This window comes from Podarcis tiliguerta, assembly GCF_965153285.1.
Source record: "Podarcis tiliguerta genome assembly, chromosome: 5".
Classification (NCBI taxonomy): domain Eukaryota; kingdom Metazoa; phylum Chordata; class Lepidosauria; order Squamata; family Lacertidae; genus Podarcis; species Podarcis tiliguerta.
Genome location: NC_139538.1, coordinates 53154155 through 53178097, shown reverse-complemented (window position 1 = coordinate 53178097; position 23943 = coordinate 53154155). Strand labels below are relative to the sequence as shown.

General features: G+C 40.7%; 1 protein-coding gene across 12 annotated transcripts in view; it reads left to right on the top strand.

Annotated features, from left to right (window-relative positions):
* Nucleotides 1-23943, top strand: part of ATE1 (arginyltransferase 1) — a 71859-nt gene that overhangs the window by 20884 nt on the left and 27032 nt on the right. For 11 of the 12 annotated variants that reach the window (XR_014510964.1, XM_083439686.1, XM_083439695.1 and 8 more), the window contains 3 exons: nucleotides 5088-5120; nucleotides 12457-12638; nucleotides 15567-15666. Coding sequence is in view for 11 of the 12 variants with exons in the window: in XM_083439686.1 (XP_083295812.1) it covers nucleotides 5088-5120; nucleotides 12457-12638; nucleotides 15567-15666 (315 nt within the window). In the remaining variant the exon portion in view is untranslated. The remainder of the gene's footprint in view (nucleotides 1-5087; nucleotides 5121-12456; nucleotides 12639-15566; nucleotides 15667-23943) is intronic. The other variant, XM_083439687.1, reaches the window with a different exon arrangement.

Genomic DNA, 23943 nt, shown 5'->3' with positions numbered 1-23943 from the left:
CTACATTTGGCATATTTTATAATGACAAGTTTATAGGAAAGAAACAGTGTGTTGCTCAGTTTCCACTGCAAAGCTGGACTACCTTCTTACCTTAGGCTTAGTAAAATATTTGTTTTGGAAGAAAATTTATTTAAAGACCTACAAAATATTCACTGTCTAAAAAGCTGCATGCAATAATGTTACTGAAGGGGGGGAGCTGCAGTGCCTCCCCCAAATGACAACATGGAGGCCGAAGCATGTGGAAGGTAAAGAACGTGGGTTTGTATCTAAACAAGTTATGCTTGAAGTACAGTACACCTATATAAATCAATGGACCTAAGTTAGTCAAGTCCATTAACCTCAGTAGGTCTAATCATGTATGACTAACAGGTGGTTCAATACATGATGTAGAATCATAGAGTTGTAAGAGACCACAAGGGCCATCGAGTCCAACCCCCTGCCAAGCAGGAAACACCATCAGAGCACTCCTGACATATGGTTGTCAAGCCTCTGCTTAAAGACCTCCAAAGAAGGAGACTCCACCACACTCCTTGGCAGCAAATTCCACTGTCGAACAGCTCTTACTGTCAGGAAGTTCTTCCTAATGTTTAGGTGGAATCTTCTTTCTTGTAGTTTGGATCCATTGCTCCGTGTCCGCTTCTCTGGAGCAGCAGAAAACAACCTTTCTCCCTCCTCTATATGACATTCTTTTATATATTTGAACATGGCTATCATATCACCCCTTAACCTCCTCTTCTCCAGGCTAAACATGCCCAGCTCCCTTAGCCGTTCCTCATAAGGCATCGTTTCCAGGCCTTACAATTCATGTGTTACAATTCATGTGTTACAATTCATACTGGATCAGGCCCAAGGATCATCTAGTCCAGGGGTCAGCAAACTTTTTCAGCAGTGGGGGTGGTCCACTGTCCCTCAGACCTTGGGGGGCTGGACTATATTGGGGGGGGTGAACGAATTCCTATGCCCCACAAATAACCCAGAGATGCATTTTAAATAAAAGCACACATTCTACTCATGCAAAAACACACTGATTCCCGGAACGTCCGCAGGCTGGAATTAGAAGGCGATTGGGCCAGATCCGGCCCCCAGGCCTTAGTTTGCCTACCCATGATCTAGTCTCCTGTTGTCACAGTGGCCAGCTAGATGCCTATGGGCAGCCTGCAAGCAGGACTTGAGTGCAGCATTTGTGATTCCCAGCAACTGGTTTTCAGAGGCATACTGCCTGTGACTGTGGAGGTAGAGCAAAACCATTGTGGCTAGTAGCTGAAACAATATTTTGCCTTTGCCCACAATCCCTTTCCAGCTTGAAATATAAATATTTGGAAGAAATCTGCATCTTAAGTTATTTGCTTATTTACTGATACACTAGAACACAGTGTGTGATTCAACTAGGTTTCAGAGAAAGTGATGCTTCTTGAATAGGAATTTTTGTCCCATTCTGAAATGGCTTCATTTGCCATAAGTGGCATACATCATGTACCCAAATCTGACTGGTTGCCCAGAAGAGAATGTGACCGAAAGTGTTTCCCTACTCCTGTTCTGATATATGGAAGTTTGGTCCAATCAAAGGTGCTAAATGTTTTTGCTCTTCTGTGGGCTGCCCAGCAATGGCTACAACTCATAACATTCATGTATTCTAAGTTAACTTTAGGTATTTGAAGTAAAATGTTGCAGAACAATCTCTGGAGAGTCAGCAAATATTTAGAAAATGTTGTGGCATTTGCTGACCAACAAAAAGCTAGAATTCAAATTCTTGAAAGTCTTTCCAATGTCAAATATGTCTTCCTCTGGTGCCAGATCTTTTAATTAAGGAATTACGGAGGTCTGCATAAAAGCAAAGTAATGCAGATGCTTAGCAATCGGCCTCTTTCTCAAATATGAATAGATCTTTGGGAACTACATTATAACTCTCAAATTCAGAGGTATAATTAGAATAATGAAACCAACAATTTTCCCATGCCTCAATCCTAAAGCTCCAGATTACCCAGTCTTTTGAACACCTTGGTTGTGAATGACTCCGAAAGGCCTAACAATAGACTCCACACTGTTCCCTTGTCTTTGACAAGGGCTTAGGCTTATGGAAGTCTCCTTTTTGATTGTCAAAGGGCTTGTCTAAATATTTACCATCCATTTGGAGGTTAATTAGATCTTGCCTTCGGCTACAGGCATACTGCAGCAAACCAAAATTAGATAGTGCTAGGGAAGGAATCCATATTACCCTTATTTTTAGTTCTTGATTCATTTGAATCTAAATTGTGTGGTGGTAGTGTATTTAACCATATTGCTTTCTTTTGATGAAATAGTCAACTGTACTTCATGGCTTTCCAGTTGGCACAAGTTTTATGGACAAGTTAAAACAGCATCTGGTGGCATGTTAACAAATTGTGACATAAGCATTTATGGACCAGAGCACATAGAATAAAAACATTTCTATATAAATACATTTTTAATATTGGCATAAAGGCATATGCTACCCTAGCAATTTATGGCTATTATGTTCTTAATGCCTGCTTTACTCAATGGTTTCAAGAAATGCAAACTTTTCAGTAGCAACTGATAGTGAGCAATAAACAAGGTTTATCATTTTTTAATTTTGTAAAATTTATATACCGCTTGACTGTAGAAACAAAACTCAAAGCAGTTTACAAAAAACACCTTTATTTGCATATAAATCAATCAGTTTAAGAGACCCAAAATTTTAGGCCGTAGATTGTCTAAACCAGGCCCTAAGGTTGAATCCCAACCTAGTCCCCACCCACACTCTTGTTAACCAGCAAAATAAATGCCTGCCATCATTAGTATGTGTTGAATGATTTATAAGGCACTAATATATAAGGATGCTTGCTAAACTGTAGGGAGGGGGGCTCAATGATTTAAAACCAACCTCTTTGTCTAAATTTGCTGTAGGTGTGAAATCAAAGTCTTGCAGACCAGGACCTTTCCAAGTGATGTTCAGATACTGGACCCTCTTACAAATTGTATATTGCTCTTTTGAATCATTGCTCAAAATGTCATTCAGCTACCATCTTTGTGTGCTGCTCTTTTGCAGGTGTGCTCCGAGTTATTTGTGGTTCCTCCAGTATAAACTGAAAGCTCCAGGCTTTTCTCATTTTTAAAAAGGGCTTTCAAGTGGTTTATGCTTACTAGAGGGGCTCTTGTGTCAGCAATACATTATGTCTTTCTTCTTGAAATGTCACATTCTGTACAAATGGACTATAAGAACCGTACTGCTGGATCAGACCAAGGGCATATCTAGTCCAGCATTCTAGTCACTCAGTGGCCAACCAGATGTTACTGTGTCACAAACTGTGCTGCTGAAATTAATGTATTGGATGCATCCATGCAGCAGTCACCTTAAACGCCATATTCAGACATTCTTCACAGATGCACCGGATCCTTTGGAAAAGGGTACCTGCCACTTAGGGACGCGGGTGGTGCTGTGGACAGAGCCTAGGACTTGCCAATCAGAAGGTCGGCAGTTCGAATCCCCACGATAGGGTGAGCTCCAGTTGCTCAGTCCCAGCTCCTGCCAACCTAGCAGTTCGAAAGCATGTCTGAGTGCGAGTAGATAAATAGGTACCGCTCTGGCGGGAAGGTAAACGGCGTTTCCGTGCACTGCTCTGGTTCTCCAGATGCAGCTTAGTCATGCTGGCCACATGACCCGGAAGCTGTCTGCGGACAAATGCCGGCTCCCTCGGCCAGTAAAGCAAGATGAGTGCCCCAACCCCAGAGTCATCCGCGACTGGACCTAATGGTCAGGGGTCCCTTTACCCTGCCACTTGACCGTTTTGGAGATGCTTGGGGAAGACTCCCGTTCCAGTGAGGTCCCCTCAACCATCTAGAGCAGACTTTGAGGAGTGCAGGGGTGAGGAGGTGATGTTCTGTTGGTTGGGTGGTAGTTTGCTTGTCCTCACACATAGAGCATGTCAGGTGAGCAAGGCTTTCATGTGGGAAGGTGCTTTTAGTATGATTTCTTCCCTCTTTTTGAGATGGCAGTGTGAAGTGCCTGTCCTCCTACAGCAGACCATTTGTGTGATAGGGTTGGGGGAGGGGGGGATGCAACTCTGCCATGCAAAGTTTGACAGACTAAGCCAGAGCAAAACATCAGTGGGTTGAAAGATTCCTGCCCTGTGTTTTTGGGAGTTGGATACTGCAAATATGGGCGAAAATCCCCACCCAGGATAATGTGATGAGGAAATGAATTTTCAACATTATTAGGCCATACCTGAGAATCTTGGATCACTTGACGTATGTACGAGATCTAATTGCTATCCTGGTTCCTAGTTTCTACAACTGTTTCATTAGACAATCCTGCAATTTTACTGTAAATATCTAGTCTTTCAAATATTCCAGTCCCTAGCTTAATGTTGTTCGTAGTCTTGCCAACCGACTTTTCTCTGAAGAATTTGTTAACTTTAGTTAGTAACTTCAAATGAGGGCCTAGTTCATTGCAGAATAGTTAAGGATGCAGCAGTTTTCAAACACCAAAGCCACCTAAATAAATTTCCAAGCATTTAACTTAAGAAAGCTACTATTTTATTCATACCATGGGGGATTTTCACAAAGCAATTATTGCCCTTCTTATTTCTAAATGTTGTTGTGGTTTATAGAAGAGGCAATTTGAACTCATCTGTAAATTTATCGTAACCCATTGAATATACCTTAGTCAGGCTTCTACTGTATATTTTGTCAGTTCACTATAGATTTGGACACCACTTAAGATATCATAGCTAAATTATGCATAATGGTTCCTGAGAACAGATCTTTGTCTGTTTGGATGCTGTTTGGATGCCGATGCTTTGAATTAAAATAGAGAACTGCACGTGGGGGGGGGGGGATGCAGTAATTTTAACTACTGATTTCAAAATTGCATTGTGTTTTTTGGAGTTTGTTAGCAATTCACAGCAACGCTGCGTATGAGGCTGCTAGTTAAGTACAAGTTGAATTCCTAACGTAATAGTTAGCAATACATCTATGTTGAAAAACCTTCTGATTTATTTGTTTTTCTCTTTGTTATGTTTATGTGTGTTGTTGCATACTGGACATGCATCCTTGGTGCCCTGGACTCCGGATAAACATCCCAAATGCAGTTCACAAGGTTCCTCTGTGAATCTCCACTTGAGGTAAGAAATAATGTTTTAACTCAAAATATTTACATTTTTAATACAGATTTATAGTTCACCTCCTCTGCCTGGTGTCTGCCATTACATTTATAATGCAAAACATAACATTTCCTCAGTTCCAGTAAATTGGATAATCTGCATCTATTTGATTTTGTTGTGACTTGTTGAATACTTTGAGTCTCTTAAAAATGCTAAATGAGTTTGCACAAGATTTCTTAACTTAATACTATACAGGACTAACGTATGATTCTTGAATGAAGATAATATTTCATTAGGGATGCGGGTGGTGCTGTGGGTTAAAGCCTCAGCGCCTAGGGCTTGCCTATTGAAAGGTCGGCGGTTCGAATCCCCGCAGCGGGGTGCGCTCCCGTTGTTCGGTCCCAGCGCCTGCCAACCTAGCAGTTCGAAAGCACTCTCGGGTGCAAGTAGATAAATAGGGACCGCTTACTAGCGGGAAGGTAAACAGCGTTTCCGTGTGCAGCTCTGGCTCGCCAGAGCAGCGATGTCACGCTAGCCACGTGACCCGGAAGTGTCTTCGGACAGCGCTGGCCCCCAGCCTCTTTGAGTGAGATGGGCGCACAACCCTAGAGTCTGTCAAGACTGGCCCGTACAGGCAGGGGTACCTTTACCTTTTTAATATTTCATTAGTGGTTCAGATCACCATTCTGCCATGAAGCTCATTAGGTGATCAGTCAGTTTCTCTCATTCTTACTTCCTTACCTACCTTACAAAGTTGTTGTGGTGATAAAATAGGGGAAGAACCACGTGTGCCACCTTGGAATTCTTGGAGACAAGGTGGAATACAAAATTTGTTTTTTGGTTGTTGTTTTTTCCAAATGATCATGGGGACTTGTCCATCAAAGTGAATTTTGTTGTAAAGGTTAACCTATGCAAGCTAATAAATAAGGCCATGGGTAAGTCTTCGCTGTGACACCCTAAAAACCTTTTCAGGCTTGCTGAATCCTGGTATGTGTATGTGTAAAATCCAGATTTTACACCACATTATCGATTGCTTCCGTTTACTGGATTTTTTTGTTGGTATACCAGTTGCATAATGACTGGATCCATGTCCGGACACTCATACATGCACCTTCCCCATAGTGTGAGGGAAAGAGCTTGGCTGTGTTTGCTTCCTTCCATCCCAGCCACTGCCCACATTTGGGGCAGATGTTCTAAAGCAGGAAGCCTGCTGTCTGCATATAGGCTCCCTGTGTGGTTAGCAGTCAGGATTCAAATTCACACAGGGAACAGGCTCCCCATTTCAAAATGGCCTTCTCCTCTTTCCCTCACACAGTGAGGAACACATACATTTAAACCCCTGAATTAGAGCTAACGCTAGCCAGTTTTCAGTTGCTGAGTCTGATGTTTTGGCAGTGGGGTGGATGTAGGGCAGGGGTGCGGATCCTTTTTCAGCCCACAAGTTTCATTCCCTTGTGAATTAAGTTGGGAAGGGCCTGGGGAGAGTTCTGAGGGCTAAATAGAGAGACGTGGAAGGCCTGCATCCAGCCCCTGAGAGCTCACCACCCCAATGTAGGGCATATGTTAGCCCAGTTTGAATGTTAAACAATATAGAGGAGCAGGTACGTGGCTTGGGGGTGTTCCTGGATTCATTACTGTCAGGTGGCCTTGGTAGTCCAGAATGCCTTCTTTGGCTGGTGGTCCAGCTGTGCCCCTATCTGCACAGGGCTAGCCCAATTTCTGTGGCCTATGCTCTGGTAACCACTAAGTTGGACTATTGCAAAGCGCTATATGTGGGGCTGCCCCTGAAGATGGTTCAGAAACTTCTTATTGTTGTTGTTGTTGTTTAGTCATTTAGTCGTGTCCGACTCTTCGTGACCCCATGGACCAGAGCACGCCAGGCACTCCTGTCTTCCACTGCCTCCCGCAGTTTGGTCAGAAACTTCAGCTGGTGCCAAATTTGATGGCTAGGTTGCTCACCAGGACAATACAAGTTCAGCTTATAACGCTGATCTTGGCTCAATGGCACTGGCTGCCAATTAGTTTCTGGGTCCATTTCAAAGTACTGGCACTGACTTATAAAAGCTTGCATGGCTCAGGACTTCAAATACTGCCTCTCCCCATTATGAACTGACCCTGCACTTGTCACCTGAGGTCCTTCTCCACGTCCCTGAGAGGTTTGGAAGATGACAACACGGGAATAGGTCTTTTCTGTTGTAGCTCCCCATCTATGCTCTCCCCAGAGAGGCTTACCTGGCACCATCCTTACCTGTCTTTAGGTGCCAGGCACAAACATTCATCTTTACCCAAACCTTCAGCAATTAAATCTATGGCCTGTTATGTGTGTGGGGGGGTCTGTTATTATGATTATTTTATTATTACGCTGTCTATTATTATGATCTGTATTATGCTTTTATTATTATACTCCATAAATTATGTTCTTGATTTTGTACACTGCCCTGGGATTACAGACTGACTGACTGAATGAATGAATACAATTTGCATTTAAGTGCCCATTTTGGTTTGGTTAAATTTTAAATGCCTGAAGTTTTTAATAATTTTGCATGTTGATTGCAAGTTGCCTAGAGTCTGCCCTGTGTAAGGCAACTTTGTGTTAGGCAACTAAATAAATTTGCATATACATTGAACAACCCAAAATCTGATTAATGGATGTTCACTAAAGAAATTTATTGATGTATTTTTCTGACACGTGTTTCTTTAAAATTATTAACTGCACATAATAGATTTTTTAAGCTTAATAACTAAAAGATTTAAATGCGACAAGCATAATTTCCCTTTTGTTTTTCAAGTATCCACTTGGAATTGCAAATTGATACCTTTTAAAATATCCTATCCCGTGCATGTGGGGCTTCTGAAATGCATTCCTTTCTTGACTCCCTACTTGCTTTCCTTCTTGAAACAGTGTTTGGCTTCTTGATCAGATTTAGCTTGTCTGATCTCCTTAATTAGCCATAACATGAGAATTTGAAACCCCCATCAGAATCGATAGGATACTTTGCAGATTTCACCCCCCCCCCCCCAATTCATGAGTGGATGGCTAATCCTTACTCACTGATGCAAAATATTAGCACAGACTGCTGTTGGATACCTTACAGGGTGGGCAGTTTTTTTAAGGCAGATCAGTATGAAAACACATAGAGCCCCCGTAAGGCTCAGTTTATACATGCCATTAGAAAAACAGGTTTGTATTATATGTTTGACTAATGGTATTTTTGGTGAGGCAGAATTTGTTTGTAGGTTCTTTACACATCCATCCCACCCCAGCCTGCTGGAGATGCTTCACCCTACTATTCTGCTAGGATATATAGTGTATCCTATCATCACTAAGCTTCTCTCTAGTGCTCCCCTGCAGTTGAGTGGCAAGTAACAAACCTCACTGAGAATGCATGTTAACCTATCTTACTTTGAGAAAAATATTTGGGCAGATTTGGATGAGTAAGGATGAACATATCTTACGCACTATAGCCTACTTTGCAAAATATAATCTTGAAGTTATCAAAGCAGAATATGTGCTTTGCCTTTTCAATAACCATTTTGTGTTTTGAGTTCCTTTGCCTTAAAAATAAATAAAAATAAACCTCAAAGGCACCTAAATGTTTTCAACTTTGTTTTTGCTTCTTAAAAACAGATAACCAGGGCTGGTGAATAATTAGAACAGGTTTTAGAGTCGAGGCTTCAGATTACTTCATTTATAACAGCTAAGAGGACTTTGTTTGTTGTAGGTCTTAAAGAGTTAACTACCACATGGGTGTAATGAAATTGTCAGGTTATAGTAATTGCACCAGTAATTTGATATGTTGCTGTTTGAATGAAGCCATGTGTGGAGAGTTTGGTCCTTTTCTCTGCTGAATCTAATCACCCCCACCCAGTTTTACATTTTCCCAACCTGAAGGCTATGAAGGCTAATCGGGATCATTAGACTTAATGGGGAAAGAGCTTTTATCACCTCGTCAAATAAGGCAACCGATTTCCATTATTTGCCTTATTTTGTATGGCTGTATGGGTGCTTATGTACACTTTGCTGTAAAAAAGGAAGGTTTATGCCAAGGATTTTTTCCCCCTGCAATGCTTTTTATTGATATTTTGAATCTTGAACTGAATTTTGTTTGGCACCACTTGCACATGTTTTCAATTAGAAGAAGCCAAATAAAAAGTCTTAAATATCCAAGGCTATAGGGATTTTTGAAATTCTCCAACTAAAAGCAAACTCCACGTGATCGTTGCAAAGCCTCTTTACCATGTATGTCACAAATAATTTCAAAACAAAAAGTAAACTTTATGTGACTGAGTTCTGTTTTTCTTTTGAATTCTCAATAAACTCTTTAGAGACAACTCTCTTGGCAGTAGTAAAGTAGTTTTTCAAAAAAATCTGTTTGATTTTTGATGTAGAGTCTTTAAATTATTAAAAGAATGAACATGTTATTGGAAAGAAAAGTGCAGTCTATATGTAAAGAATAGTCTATTTGTGTTACCACGGAAGTGACTCTGTAAAGATTTTCAGCTCTTCTTTATAAGCACCAACTCGTTAAGCAGAAGCAATTGACATGTATCACTGTTGAAGTGATTGATGTTTCTTAACTAGTCTAATGGGAGTAAGCTGTGCCTATGGATTGATTTTTTTTGGAGGATAAACTAGATTTGTTTTGTTATTTGAAGTTTGTAGTACTTTTTCAGCTATAACTACTGAAAAGATTTTTTTTTTGTTAAGATAAATGCAGATCAGTGGGAGCTATTTCATTACTGAATAGTTATATGCTCTTAAAATGATTCTCTTAAATGCCAGTTTCCAGTTTTGTAAACACTGTACATAAGCCTTCCTCCCTGCTTGGTTGTCTGACTTTTGCATTCCCTTTCTTCCCTTTCCTCCAGTTCTCTCTCTACTTGTACAAATATTATCAGCTGATTCTTTTTACTTCTTTTAACTCCAAGCAGTCCTGCTACGTAGCCTCAGTTGTGTCTCATGCCATGGTCATGGTTTGCCTGCAACCTTCCTGTTACTTCCAGTTTTTATTTATTTATCCTGACTACAGGATAAATTTTAAAATAACATCTAAGAAAGTCATAAGATGGTTGTTAGGTGCAAAAAAAAGGTATACTATCAGATAGGTAAAGGTAAAGGTACCCCTGCCCGTACGGGCCAGTCTTGACAGACTCTAGGGTTGTGCGCCCATCTCACTCAAGAGGCCGGGGGCCAGCGCTGTCTGGAGACACTTCCGGGTCACGTGGCCAGCGTGACATTGCTGCTCTGGTAAGCCAGAGCCACACACGGAAACGCTGTTTACCTTCCCGCTAGTAAGCGGTCCCTATTTATCTACTTGCACCCGGGAGTGCTTTCGAACTGCTAGGTTGGCAGGCGCTGGGAGCGAACAACGGGAGCGCACCCCGCCGCGGGGATTCGAACCGCCGACCTTTCAATCGGCAAGCCCTAGGCACTGAGGCTTTTACCCACAGCGCCACCCGCGTCCCTTCTATGCTATCAGCTAATAACAGACAAATAGCTACTGGTTAAAATGGAATAGGAACTCAAGTAGAATTTATAACTAGCTTTTATCTGTAGGAAAAAATGAAAATAACCTCCTGTGTCAATCTCATTGGAAATTATTACAAAGTAATGTCATCCTGGCATTTGATACCATAGAGGCTGAAGCAAATCTGTCCTACATCCTCAGGCTATTAGTACAGATTACACATATGTGGTATATAAAGAATAATGTTCATAGTTTGTATTTCAGTACCTTTAGATTCAGTAGTTACTGAGCTGACTTTGGATGGATGGCTGTTTCTTGACTCATAAAGTTGAGATAGACACAACCTTTTTGCAAATGCATACAGCCCCTTCACATGTGCCACGAATAAACCAGGAAGTTCTTAATTAATCAAGTTTCCCATCTCATATGAACCCGAAAACTATGGTTACTACCTTCAAGAAAAGCCAGGATTGTAAACCATGGTTTGAAGTTGGTTTAATAAACTGGCTTGTTCAGAAGCTGATAACTGCATAGTTTTCTGTCTCAAACAAAATTAGAAAGTATTGTACATTAGACACTACCTAGTTTAATTGCGCTTTTCCACAAAGGGGCTTTTATGTGGTCAAAAGGCTTGTGTGTATCTTGGCATATTAAGCTGAGCTATGATGATCCAAATGTGACCAATGTCTTTGGATTCATTGAAGGTGCTAGCTTCAGCTCAAGTAACTGAATTAATATATTAATAATGCCCTTTTGTAAAGTACTAATGCATAGTAGTTGTGTTATATAAACAACAGTAATCAAAATGTGAATTCTTTTTAGTTTTAAAACTATATCCATTGCATCTGTTTTAAATAGCAGAAATGAAGCATGGTTGCTCAGAAGCTAAAAATATTTCAGCCGTGGATGTTTTTATCATATTGTTCTGCAGAATTATTAAATGAATCCTTTCTAATCCAGTTTTGTTGAAAAGATTCCCGTAAATGCTAAAAGATTGATGTGATGGAGTGTAGGTGAATTAGATTATTGTCTTGGACAAGAAGGGTCTCTTAAGTTGCAAGAGGAGGGGAGGACCCAGTGTGCTTAACATTTATTGATTTATTTCAAACATGTATACCCCATTTTTCCTCCAGAGAGCTTACCTCAAGCAGTTCTAATTTAATGAGTATAATCCAGTTGAATATAGTTGATAGTTCTCCAACAAAGCTTTTGTTTGTGATTTTTTTATAACTTAGGGCTGGCTCCCTATATAAATTTTCTTCACATGCATGATCTTATCCTCATAACCCTGTGAAAGTATACTATTCAGCATATGCCTGCATTGCAGCTAGTTAGCCACATCTTTTAAAGATGAAGAACCAGTGAGCAGAATCTGTTCTGTTGGATTCTGTTTACTCATTTGTCTGTTTATTCATTTTATGGCTAATCAGTTTCAGTGTCACTCATAACTCTGCTAAGAAATGTTAACCCCTTATTTCCAGGCATGACATTTGAGGCCAGTAGTCTTCAATATAAGGAAGCCTGCAAGGCAACGAAAGCAAGATTTGGTGGTTGTCAGTTAATAAATATTAACGTAACATGTGAATATATTGTAAACTGTTTCGGAAATAGCTCCATAGAAAGCTCTTAAAATCTCTTATTTCTACACCTAAAACTTTCAGATTTCCACCTGTTATTTTGTTTGGCTTTGGTTACGTGAAAGGGCCAGATAGCTAAGAAGGGCCTAATTCACTGAGCAAAGTCTTACTTTTATCTCAGTTTTATGTTACTCAGTGCATTTGCTTGTTTGAATTTCAAAATGGTTCTCATTGTTAAAGATAATGTTACGGTTTTATATTAAATTTATATTAAATTTTGCAATTGAATTTATGCTGATCTATCCTCTCTAGGCAGAAAATCTACCTAATGGTCCAGATTGTGGCTATGGTTCTTTCCACCAGCAGTATTGGTTTGATGGAAAGATAATTGCTGTGGGTGTCATTGACATCCTTCCAAAGTCTGTGTCATCTGTGTATCTCTACTATGATCCTGATTATTCTTCCCTATCTTTAGGCGTATACTCTGCACTAAGGTAAGGAAGTATTTTTTAATTATATAGTAGTCATTTAAAAGTCTATTGACATTTTAAAGCATAGAATGAAAAATGAAAACCAAAGTCTTACATGAAAGGCCTGCTTAGCTTTATTTTATTTTAACATTTTTAGAGAAAGAAAAACATTTACTTCATAGGTTCTAATTTAATTGGTCTGAGTATTTAAGTTAGGCTGACTTCAGTGTTTAAAGCAAAGTGTTTAATCTACTTTGGAAGATGGAAGTAAGAAGTGAAACGTGTGGCCAGATCAGCCGTGTGGTACCACTTTTGCTGTATTGGGCCATTTCAAACGACTGTTCTGTTGCTGTTTTGCTTCCCTTTCTCACAGATCCAAAACCAGGTCATCATCACTCAGTTTTGTATTCACATAATAATGTTGTCCGTTTGTTTGCATGAAGGACCATTCCCACAAGTGACTCCCTTAAATGCAGAGAGTGGCTTTGTTTCTTTGTTTTTTCAGTTGGAACTGACCAGTGTGGTGTCAATCCCACACTTTCACATTTGCCTTGCCTACAGATGGAATGCTTTTCCCTCACAGGAGCGCTGCCAATAGTGATGTTTTTAGTTTCCTATTCCTTGATAATATGCTGATTTAGCAGTGTTTTGGGTTGCCTGAAGTACTTTCAGTATGGTATATAATAAACTGTAAAGGAGGAGTGTGGAACCCCTGGCTCTTCAGCTTTTGTTGGACTTCAACACCCAACTGCCTCAGCCAGCATAAAGGAAGCTATAGTTCAGCATTTGGCAGGCCCACTGGCTGCCCTTGCCTATAGATCAGGCATGGCCAAACTTGGCCATCCAGCTGTTTTGGGACTGCAGCTCCCATCATCCCTAGCTAACAGGACCAGTGGTCAGGGATGATGGGAATTGTAGTCCTAAAACAGCTGGAGGGCCAAGTTTGGCCATGCCTGCTATAGAGTATGTAAGGTGACACCTAGACAAGCTTACTTAAACTCAAATGAAAAGAACTGTCTTCAAGGGTGATGTAAAGTGGGATAACCAATATCTTGAAGTCCACAGATTTTCCCATCCCTGGTGTAAATTTGGTTAGGTTCTGTCTGTTTTCATGAGTCAGGTTGCCAGCTTCTTAAACCTGGAGTAAATATGAACTCCCTCCAGGAGTTGAAGCCTTAATGTGAAGTTACTAAAGTAATTTAGTTACCTAAGTTAACAGAAGGCTAGGAATAGAGAGCCCTTAAGAATCTGCGGAGGAACTTGATACTATAGAGGCTGTTACCAATTTTATTCAGGGATGTTTGGAAAAACCTTGCCTGAGCTTGGTGGCATTATTAGTTTGAATCCTATTTTAAAATATTGCTTAAACAAATTTAAATGGGTGGGCCCCTTCAGAAAAACCCAGTCTAAGAACCCAATCCATTAGACCAGGGCTCAGCAAACTTTTTCAGTAGGGGCTGGTCTACTGTCCCTTAGACCTTGGGCAGTGGGGGGGCCAGACTATATTTTGGGGGGGGGAAATAATGAACAAATTCCTATGCCCCACAACTAACCCAGAGATGCATTTTAAATAAAAGGACACATTCTACTCATGTAAAAATACGCTGATTCCTGGGCCGCCCGCGGGCCGGATTTAGAAGGCAATTGGGCCGGATCTGACCCTTGGGCCTTAGTTTGCCTACCCATGCATTAGACAAATGATGAAGTGGTATGTTGTAACTTCTGGTTCTGGAAAAGCAACCAAAAGGACAAACATAATATATATTTATAAAGGGATTTGTTTGACTGGTTTTACTCTCAAAATGAAAATTCACACATAAGTTAACACGCATAATGCTACCTGAAGTCATTAAGGCAAATATTAATGACTGCGAAATCTATGGACTTTGTCCTTTTCAGGTCTTTGTAGGCAAATAAATAAATAAATCCCAAAGAAACATCTACAATGAGTGGGTTGTCATATTTGCTTGAATAACGGGCACATTGGCTACCCTTGTATATATCTTGTGTCATTCAGGCAGGCTTACTTAAACTTCTGTTTTAGTTGTCTGTCTTTTTTTACTTAGCAGTTAGAATGCCCCCCCCCAAAAGAAATCTAGGATACCGCAGTGGCTCAGCCACTACCTGCAAGAGGAATTGCAGACCATTAGCAGCAGACCATTTTTAGTCCTCATCTGCCACCTACTTTGTTGAAACACTTCAAACAAAGCTGAGGCTGGAAGGCCAAGTAGGAGTACTGCTGGCTAGAACAAAATGAGGAGAAATTGGCAGTTGTGCATTCTTCACACACATCACTTAGAGTGTTGTCCCAAGTTAGATGAAAGCAACTGTCTCCAAGTGATGTAAAGCTGGAGAACTACCGCTCGCCTCTTGCTGGCTCAAGACTGAATAAGAAGAAAGCTAAAATACTGTAATTTTTCTTTCAAATAAATAAATGGGACGAGCACAGAAGACAGCACTCGCCAAATATGGAAAATAGCACTTGCTGCATATTTGCATGTAAATTACTCAAACTCACTGCAAGCTTCCTGAAACTTGTTGATTTTAAAATTCTCTGAAGTCTGCATGTACTGTCTTAGCCCGCTGAATACAATGACTGGGCCAGACTTCTATAGAACATCAGTGCATGAATATTAATAGGAAACCTGTTAAAAGGGTGCCTTTAATCACTTGCAATTTGAATTTCAGATTAGCTTCTTGGCAGGACAAAATGCAAAATTGGCTTTCTTAAGTAGAAGAGTTTGTGGTTTTGTTGGGTTCTTATACGGAACTGTCTCTGCATTTATTATTCCCATTCTTTACTTAAATGTAATCATCCCTTTAACATAGGCCAAAATTTAGGTCATTCCATTTTATTTCACGTTTGCTGTATTATAAGAGCTCCTTGCATCTGTGAACACATCTATCTGGTATTATCTTTTTATCCATTCAGAATGATTGCTTCTTTTACAGGGAAATTGCTTTTACTAGGCAACTTCATGAAAAGGCCTCTGACCTATGCTATTACTACATGGGGTTTTACATTCATTCATGCCCTAAAATGAGATATAAGGTAAGGCTAAAGTTACTTTATTAATGCGTCTGAATTCAGTCTGCTGTTTGATGTGACTGTTCTGTATGACTTCTCTCTGCTTTGGCTTGGCCAAAATGGAGCTGGCTTCTGTTCAGTTTTCTTTCAAGTGTCTAGAGTATTTTATATTTTTATCTGCGTAAGAATTATTGGCTGGTATCCAATGAATTGGGCAACTAGTTCTACATGCCAAGAAGACTGTGGGCTAGGGTTTCACAAACAGTTGCCTCCATGCCACCTAGCAAACCAGATTTAAAACTGAGAGGACTTTCAAAGCAGCTTGTGACTTTGGGCAAAGATCTTCTGTTCAAAGGAAAGAAAACCAGAAATTCCACTGGGTATGCCAAAACCCTTGGGCATCCCTAAAGTCATTCTGTGGATACCAGCCATTTTGTTCAAGGTTGGTAAGAAAAATAACTTATTTAGTATGTTTTTAATGATTTGAAATCATATAACGTCTATAGAATATCTCTGGGTTTTGTTGAACTCCTTACAGTTTGGTTTCTTTAATTAGTTTCCTGTAAAGAAATACAGTGGTACCTCTGGTTTCATATTTAATTTGTTCCAGAGGTCCGTTCTTAACCTGAAACTGTTCTTAACCTGAAGCACCACTTTAGCTAATGGGGCCTCCTGCTGCTGCCGCACGATTTCTGTTCTCATCCTGAAGCAAAGTTCTTAACCCGAGATACTATTTCTGGATTAGCGGAGTCTGTAACCTGAAGCGTATGTAATCTGAAGCGTATGTAACCTGAGGTAGCACTGTAAATGAACCACCATACCAGTGTTCATCAGATGACTAGGTATAGAGCTAACTTATTGGCTCAATGTTTAGAAGAAAAATGTAAAGAATTAATACCAAATACATATTTTGTGTTTGATTACTAGGTATATGTCACCATATAAAGAAATGTCTTGTTCTCTGGGTTATGGCTTGGAGTTCCCATTTTGTTATTAAAAAAAGGGGGTAGGGAGGCAATCTCACATTCTAACAATTCTTATGTGCACTGTGCTCAGTGGAATTTGCTCTCCAGTAAATGTTTCTTTAGGATTGCAGTCCAAATGTTCATACTATCTGCAAATATAGATATGGAAATCTGTATATAGATATGTACCGTATTTTTCACCCCATAGGACGCACCGGCCCATAGGACGCAGCTAGTTTTTTTTGGGGGGGGGGGGAATAAAGAAAAAAAATTATTTTCCCCCCAGGTGCAGGGCTGGGGCGGGGGAAGCCCGAGCTTCCCCCGACCCCAGCCCCCAGAACAGGCTGCTATCCGCAAGCCGTGGGAGAGCTGTGCGAAGTCGCGCAGCTCTCCCACGGCTAGCGGAGCGCTGCCCGAAGCTTGGGGCGTGCTGAGCTCAGCATGCCCCAAGCTTCTGGGTGCCGGCAAGCTCTCCGCTAGCCATGGGAGAGCTGCATCTCCCACGGCTAGCGGATAGCTTCCTGAAGCCTGGAGAGCGAGAGGGGTCGGTGTGCACCGACCCCCCTTGCTCTCCAGGCTTCAGCGAAAGCCTGCATACGCCCCATAGGACGTACACACATTTCCCCTTCATTTTTGGAGGGGGAAAAGTGTGTCCTATAGGGTGAAAAATATGGTATATAACAGAATATCAAGCATACAGTAAAAAAGCAGGCCACAGAATTGGAGACAAGGTCACTAAGATATTTTTGCAAAGCACGGAGGGGTCAGCTCAGCAGAGGAATGTATGCATCACATGCATTAAATCCTGATTTTGCACCTCCAAGAATCACCTCTGGCATGGGAAAGATCTCTTGAGCTGTGTTGCCAATCTGCATGTGCAATATTCTTCTAGAAGGTTTGTTGGCCTGAATTGGTATGAGAGGCATCTTACATCCTGATAAAGAGGCTTCTGGGGCATATTTCCATTTTGCTCTGGCAAGTGCATTTATTGGGCCAGAAGTAATGCCTTCAGCACTGCTTTTTTTCCCTTTTCTGGACAACAGTGCTTCCTGAGTAATTCACTTGGGGAACAGAGCTGCTTTGGTAGAAACAACAAACAAACAAACCAGAACACAAGAAGTGGCTCCCAAGCTGGCAGATGCTGTTCCCAGTGTGAAAGGGCTGAGGTGTCTCAGAGGCTTTCCCTTTTGTAACGTCCTTTTCTTTTGCAGTGTAAAAAGTTTATTCCAGTTTCAGCCTGTGCAAGGCTTGAATACTCCCTCGCTATTGCCGTGTTAATGGTGACCTTACTGCCTACCACAGCCATTCCCTAGATTTTCAAGGTGCTTCATTAAAAAAGAAATGTGCGAGTTGCAAATTTACATAGAGAAACCAGGCTTTTTAAACACACTCACACTATCAGCTACCTAATAGCATTCAAATTATGTTGTTCACCTAGCTATTGTTTAGGAACACACACTGGAAACCGTTTGCTGCATGGAATGGTTCTAAATTTGAAAAATACGAAATGGTGCCTTTACCTGAGGCTGCTTAACTGGCTTCTCCATGGTGCACAGTGCTGCTGGTTACTGAGATGGGAAGTGGGGAGGCAGCAGAGATCAATGCAGTGTGGGCTCAGCAGCACCCATCTGACACTCCTGCTTATGTTCCCATGCTGAACCCCTTGCTTCAGTAACCAGCACCAATGTGCAGTGTTGGGAAGCCAGGTAAGCAGTGCAGCCCTGCCTCTGCCACCTCATCAGCCTCTGCTTGTGCTCTCTGTCTCTGTTCTAGAGGGAATGGGAAGATATGAATCTTCAAGGGAGATTTGCCAAGAATATGGTTTGAGAGAGAGTATGCATTTGATAACTTCCCCATCAAGATATTCTGCTGCCTGAAGCATCAACTCTAAATGCATTTACAGATTTAAATGTATACATCATAAATCTGCCACCATCATGTTGAACGCCAATTCCTCTCCCAGTCCGGTAGTCCATATATTGCTGTTACACAGCATGCTACCCAAAGCACTGGTCTTGCCACTTGCTCTTTTCATTTGCATGTCAAGCAAGGCAATTAAGCCCCAAGTCTGCCTTTTCTCCACATTTGCTGGCTGAAGTATCCCTGTCTTGCCTTCATTTTATGATGGGACTGGCTCCTGATAAGAAGTAAAATAGCTTCCTCAGTCCGATAGTATCTGTGAATCAAGGTTGCAACTATGGTTGCAGCTTTAGCATCTAAATGTGTTGGGGAAATCAGTTGCCTTGAAGTACAAATGGAAGCACTACTTTTGCCAGTAACTTCTTTCAAAATAAGGATGGCTGGTTCATGTTCAAGAATGATCGCTGCTTGGGGGCAGAATTATTTTTGCAAATCTTTTATATTTCATATGCCACTTTGGAAAAGCTGCAAATGTGCTGCCTGCCCCCTGCATATGAATAGATAAACCTCAAACTTTAATAGATTGATGAGGGAAAAATCACTGATGACAGTTGATCTTTGGGTCTAGAGTACTTTTCCCCACCCTGACTTGTAATTTTCATATCCTTTGATCCTGTTCTTTTAAATTATATATTCCTGTGTAAAGTTTTTTTATTGGTTTGGCTAGGAAAGCTTCCTTCCAGCCTAAATTGAGCTTCTCACCAGTTACTAAAGTGCAGTGGTGTTTCGAAATGTGCTTCCATCTGCTGAGCAAGACAGAATATTGCCCTGACAAAATGCATTTTTAGTGGTTACCTGGCTTTTCCATCTAAAAATGTGATACTCTTTCCATAAATGCTACAAAGATGTGCTGATCCAGCTTTTGGCAGAAAGTGTGAAATACAGTCTTCCTAAATTGGCCTTCCTTGGAACTACAGAGAGCACTTATGGTGGTAAAGTGTTTGTAAGGAATTGAATGACTCAAAAGAGATTTCAGCCCTAGAAGTTAAACATGCATCTCAGTAACAAACTCCAAGGAAGTTCAGCTTAATTCCATACATATAGGAAGCTCCCTTATACCTGGTCAAACTGCCTATGTAGCCCTATGCTGTGTATTCTGCTTAGAAGTAACACTCCTATAACTCTCATACCCATCAATCCTTTTTCTCACATGCAAGCAGCTTTTAAATGGTAGATATGGCCTCCAAAGCCAGTTCTTCTGAGCCTGGCCCAGGGATGAAATTTTTTGTTCAAGATTCATTCTTTTTGGTCTTTATATTTTCTCTCACTAATACATTCAGTTGGAAAATACAAAGTAGTATACAACCTTCCCTTCCAACAATGATCTATGTTATCCTTCATCACCTTGACTTGTCTAAAAGAGATAAAAAATAATGGTGATAAACAGACCTATTTGATTTAGTAGGAGAACATAGAACCAAAGAATTGTAGAGTTGGAAGGTATCCTGAGAGTCATCTCTTCCATCTAGTGCAATGCAGGAATCTCAACTAAATCATCCCTGACAGATGGCCATCCAACCTCTGCTTAAGAACCTCCAAGGAAGGAGAGTCCATCACCTCTCATGGAAGGCTGTTCCACTGTCGAACAGCTCTTACTGTTAAAAAGTCCCTCCTGATGTTTAGTCAGAATCTCCTTTCTTGTAGCTTGAATCCATTGGTTCGGGTCTTAGTCTCTGGAGCAGGAAAAAACAAACTTGCTCCATCTTCCATGTGACAGCCCTTTAGATATTTGAAGATGGTTATCGTACATCTTCTCAGTCTCCTCTTTACCAGACTAGACATGCCCAACTTCCTCAACCATTCCATGATCATGTTGGTTGCCCTCCTCTGCACACGTTCTGGCTTGTCAATATCCTTCATAAACAATTCCACTTGATACTGTGCATAGAAGTGAGCAGGCCAGGATTGTCTGAAGGCTAAGCATTCCATTACTTTAATTGGACTTTGGAAGACTACTGCTACTGGCTGACAGTTCATGTCATTTCTTTATTACTCGCTGGCTTTCACATAAGGATGAGGCATGGATGTCTAGCACCAGTCAGGAAAAGCATCTTTGCTATCTGTAGATGGCAGACTGCCAACCTGAAAGTGCCCAGTGTGTTTAATTTACACATGCACTATGCATTTATGTATTTATACATGCACTATGACACTGTACTGGTAATTTCAATGTATCTTGCATTATAAACTTCCCAGTAAGGTGATGATCTGGTGGAAAAAACTCCCATGATTGGCTCCACCCTCTTAGTTGTGATATTATTGTACATATTGCAAACATGGGATCAGAACACTGAGACTTAAGATTTATAGCAGTGTGTGTCAAGGCTTTGTGTCTGGTCCTTATATAGTTTGCTCTTTCTCTATAGCTTGGTTGAGTACTTTCCTGTAAGAAAGCAAAAATAAAAAATTGTATACAATGAACTATAGCCCAAACTTAAGTTCCCATGCTTTTTATTCCAAAGTTGTTCTGTCCCTTTACTATCAAAGGTACTATCAGACAGCTCCTGCTTTATATTCTTTTGAATGGAAAATATATGGTTGTATGTGAACACCTTTTTGTTTTGTCCTTCATTAACCTTAAGCTTTTATATGAGTTGTCAAAAGATACTCATTTTGTTTTTTAAGCTCAGCTTCCTTGCCCTGTGGCATTTCTCAGGCTCTCTTGGCATGCACATTTTCATGCAAATTAGTTTCAATTTAAGCCCACAATGTCTTTACTTTGGCCAGCTGTCTGCTTTCTCAAAAACTTTTCCGTTGAGTCCGCAAATTTTAAAGAAGGTATACTTTGAAGTGTACAGTAGAACTAATAGCTTCTGAGAAAAATGTTAATATCGCAGAATGTTTTAAAACTCTAGAGAATCTTCTATTACTTGAACAAGGTGTTTTAGTGGAAACTTCTTCCAATTTGCATAAAAGCCGCAGGAAATGTAATTATTTCAGTTGGTCCATTTCACTCTCCTGACATGGCTTGATATCAGATGGAGAGAGAATAGTAGAAAGGATTCCAAAATGTCAGAATAGAAACAAGAGGCCAATTCATCTGTGATTAATCATTACGCTAAATACCTCTGATAGGCTGTGGTCATAAGCAGAAGGTATTTATTGTGCAGTGCTTGAGAACCAGTTTTCTGTGGTTAGGTTTTGAGGGATTCAGCAGCATTGAAAAATGGTACAGTAGTAGTCTGCAACTCCACATCCGCAAAGTCAAGCTTTGGCAGCCTAAATCCCCTGAGCTCTGGCTTTTTCACAGTTCCCTGGCTGTGGAATTTAGTTAACCTTTTTCAGTAAACTTGGCTTTGCTGCCTAAGCAGAAATGGAAAACCACAGCAGAGCAAAAGCCCAACAGGATGTTGTTTAGCCACATTCTCTTGTGAGCCTGCCACTATAACACTGAAAGGATTGCAGATTTCTTGCCAACCCCACACACAACGCAGCTGGCACTTCGCATCTTCCTGATGGATACTTTATTAGCCTCATTGTATTTTAGCTGATTTCAGATGACAGTCTGCTATTTGCTAAAGTAGTGATACTTATCGACAATGCCAGGGACCTATGATAGAGGCTTATATAGAACTTTCTTTTGTGGTTGGTTGTGGCATTATTCAAATTTGTGGCATTATTCAAAATGTGTAGGAGCTAGTTTAAATTTCTTAGTGAGCAGAAGCAAACCCTTATGAGACTACTCTAGAAGGAGGTTGGTTGTGGTGATGTGACATGATCCTGATTGATGACTTAATCTAGGGAAGTGTTTCTCTTCTCAGAAAGCTAGGGCTAAAAGTTAGAGCTACAACAACTGGGTTTAAATTGTGTATTTTTCCTCCTCAATCTGAATCCATAAGGACTATTTTAAAAAGAAAAAAATAATATTTGAAACAAAGTCAGTACAGTACATACGTTTCAGGTTACATACGCTTCAGGTTACAGACTCCGCTAACCCAGAAATAGTACCTCAGGTTAAGAACTTTGCTTCAGGATGAGAACAGAAATCGTGTAGTGGCAGCGCGGCGGCAGCGGGAGGCCCCATTAGTTAAAGTGGTGCTTCAGGTTAAGAACAGTATCAGGTTAAGAACGGACCTCCAGAAGTTCTTAACTCGATGTACCACTATACTAATAACCTTAGGTTTAGAGGAATATGTCTTATACTCTGTTTTGTAGGGTTTGATAAGAGTACAAGTTTGATTTATCATGAAGATGCACATGTAACACGTTACATTATTTGGTGGACGGGGTCAGACTATACGTCACATTGATTTAGATATAGGTAATTTGCCGGTTCTAGTGATGGTTTATAAATGAGCATCTATTATTTATAAGATACTAGCCTGGTTCACACATTGCTGACATTCAAACCTAGATAGTTCAGTAAAAGACAGTAGCTTACTTTCCCAAACTCCCCCAAGGAGCTCATAGTTGCTTTACTCATGCCTGGTCCTTTACTGCTGAGCTTGAACTAAGCCAAGCTTTGGCTCAGTGCATCATCCAAACCCAGGCTTGCGGTTAAGTTCTCTCCAAACTAACAATGAGCTGTAACTAAGAACAAACTTTAGTGGTTATTCTGGAGGGAGCTTGTCAACGAGGTGGGTTTGCATGGTACATGAAGATATACATTGGTTTAGTTCAGGGCAGCAGCAAAATGACTAGGGAGGTGTAAAGTAACTGTGATCTCTTCTCCAGGAAACTGCACATTTGTTCTAGGTCAAGGTTTGGCTTGCCGTGGTGTGCTCACCAGACCACTGTCTTTATTGACCCATCTAGATTAAGCTGCTTCATTATGGATGCTTCAAATAGATGGAATGACAAGTAGCAATAGTCACATTGATATAAGGCGGTTGATTTCTAGATGCTCTTCTTTCACCATGTCTTCAGGTAATCAATGTGTCAATAAATGCAGAACATATAATGCGGAGTACTTCGGTTTTTTATATATTCTGAAAAGCGACTCTTTGAAAATTTTGCATCACTGAAGAGGAGCTGTTCTAAATGAAGCTTTGATGCTTCCTTTTCTTTGTTGAGTTTGTCTGTGGTTGCTTGGGTAGGGGCACATTTATTCAAAAGATCCAATGCTGAGCTAGGGAACTTCCTACACTCAATACCAGCTGCTTTTCTGTCTTGGCGATTCATTTTAGCAGACTCACAGACAACGTAAAATAAGTTCTAGAGCAACACTGAAAGAACATTGCACCCACAGCTCTCTCTCTCTCTATATATATATATATGTACTAATTAATACTGCACCACTTCTTTTTTCCCCTTTTAAGACTCTTAAGGGAAGCAGATCAAAGAAATGTAAAAACTCAAAAGAGTTTCTATCATCTTTGGTTTCTATAACTCACGTTTTATTTTGCATATTTCTCCCCGGCCATTCAATCTTGAAGAGTTTCCATAACTGCTGGGCCAAATAGGTCATGCACCTGTG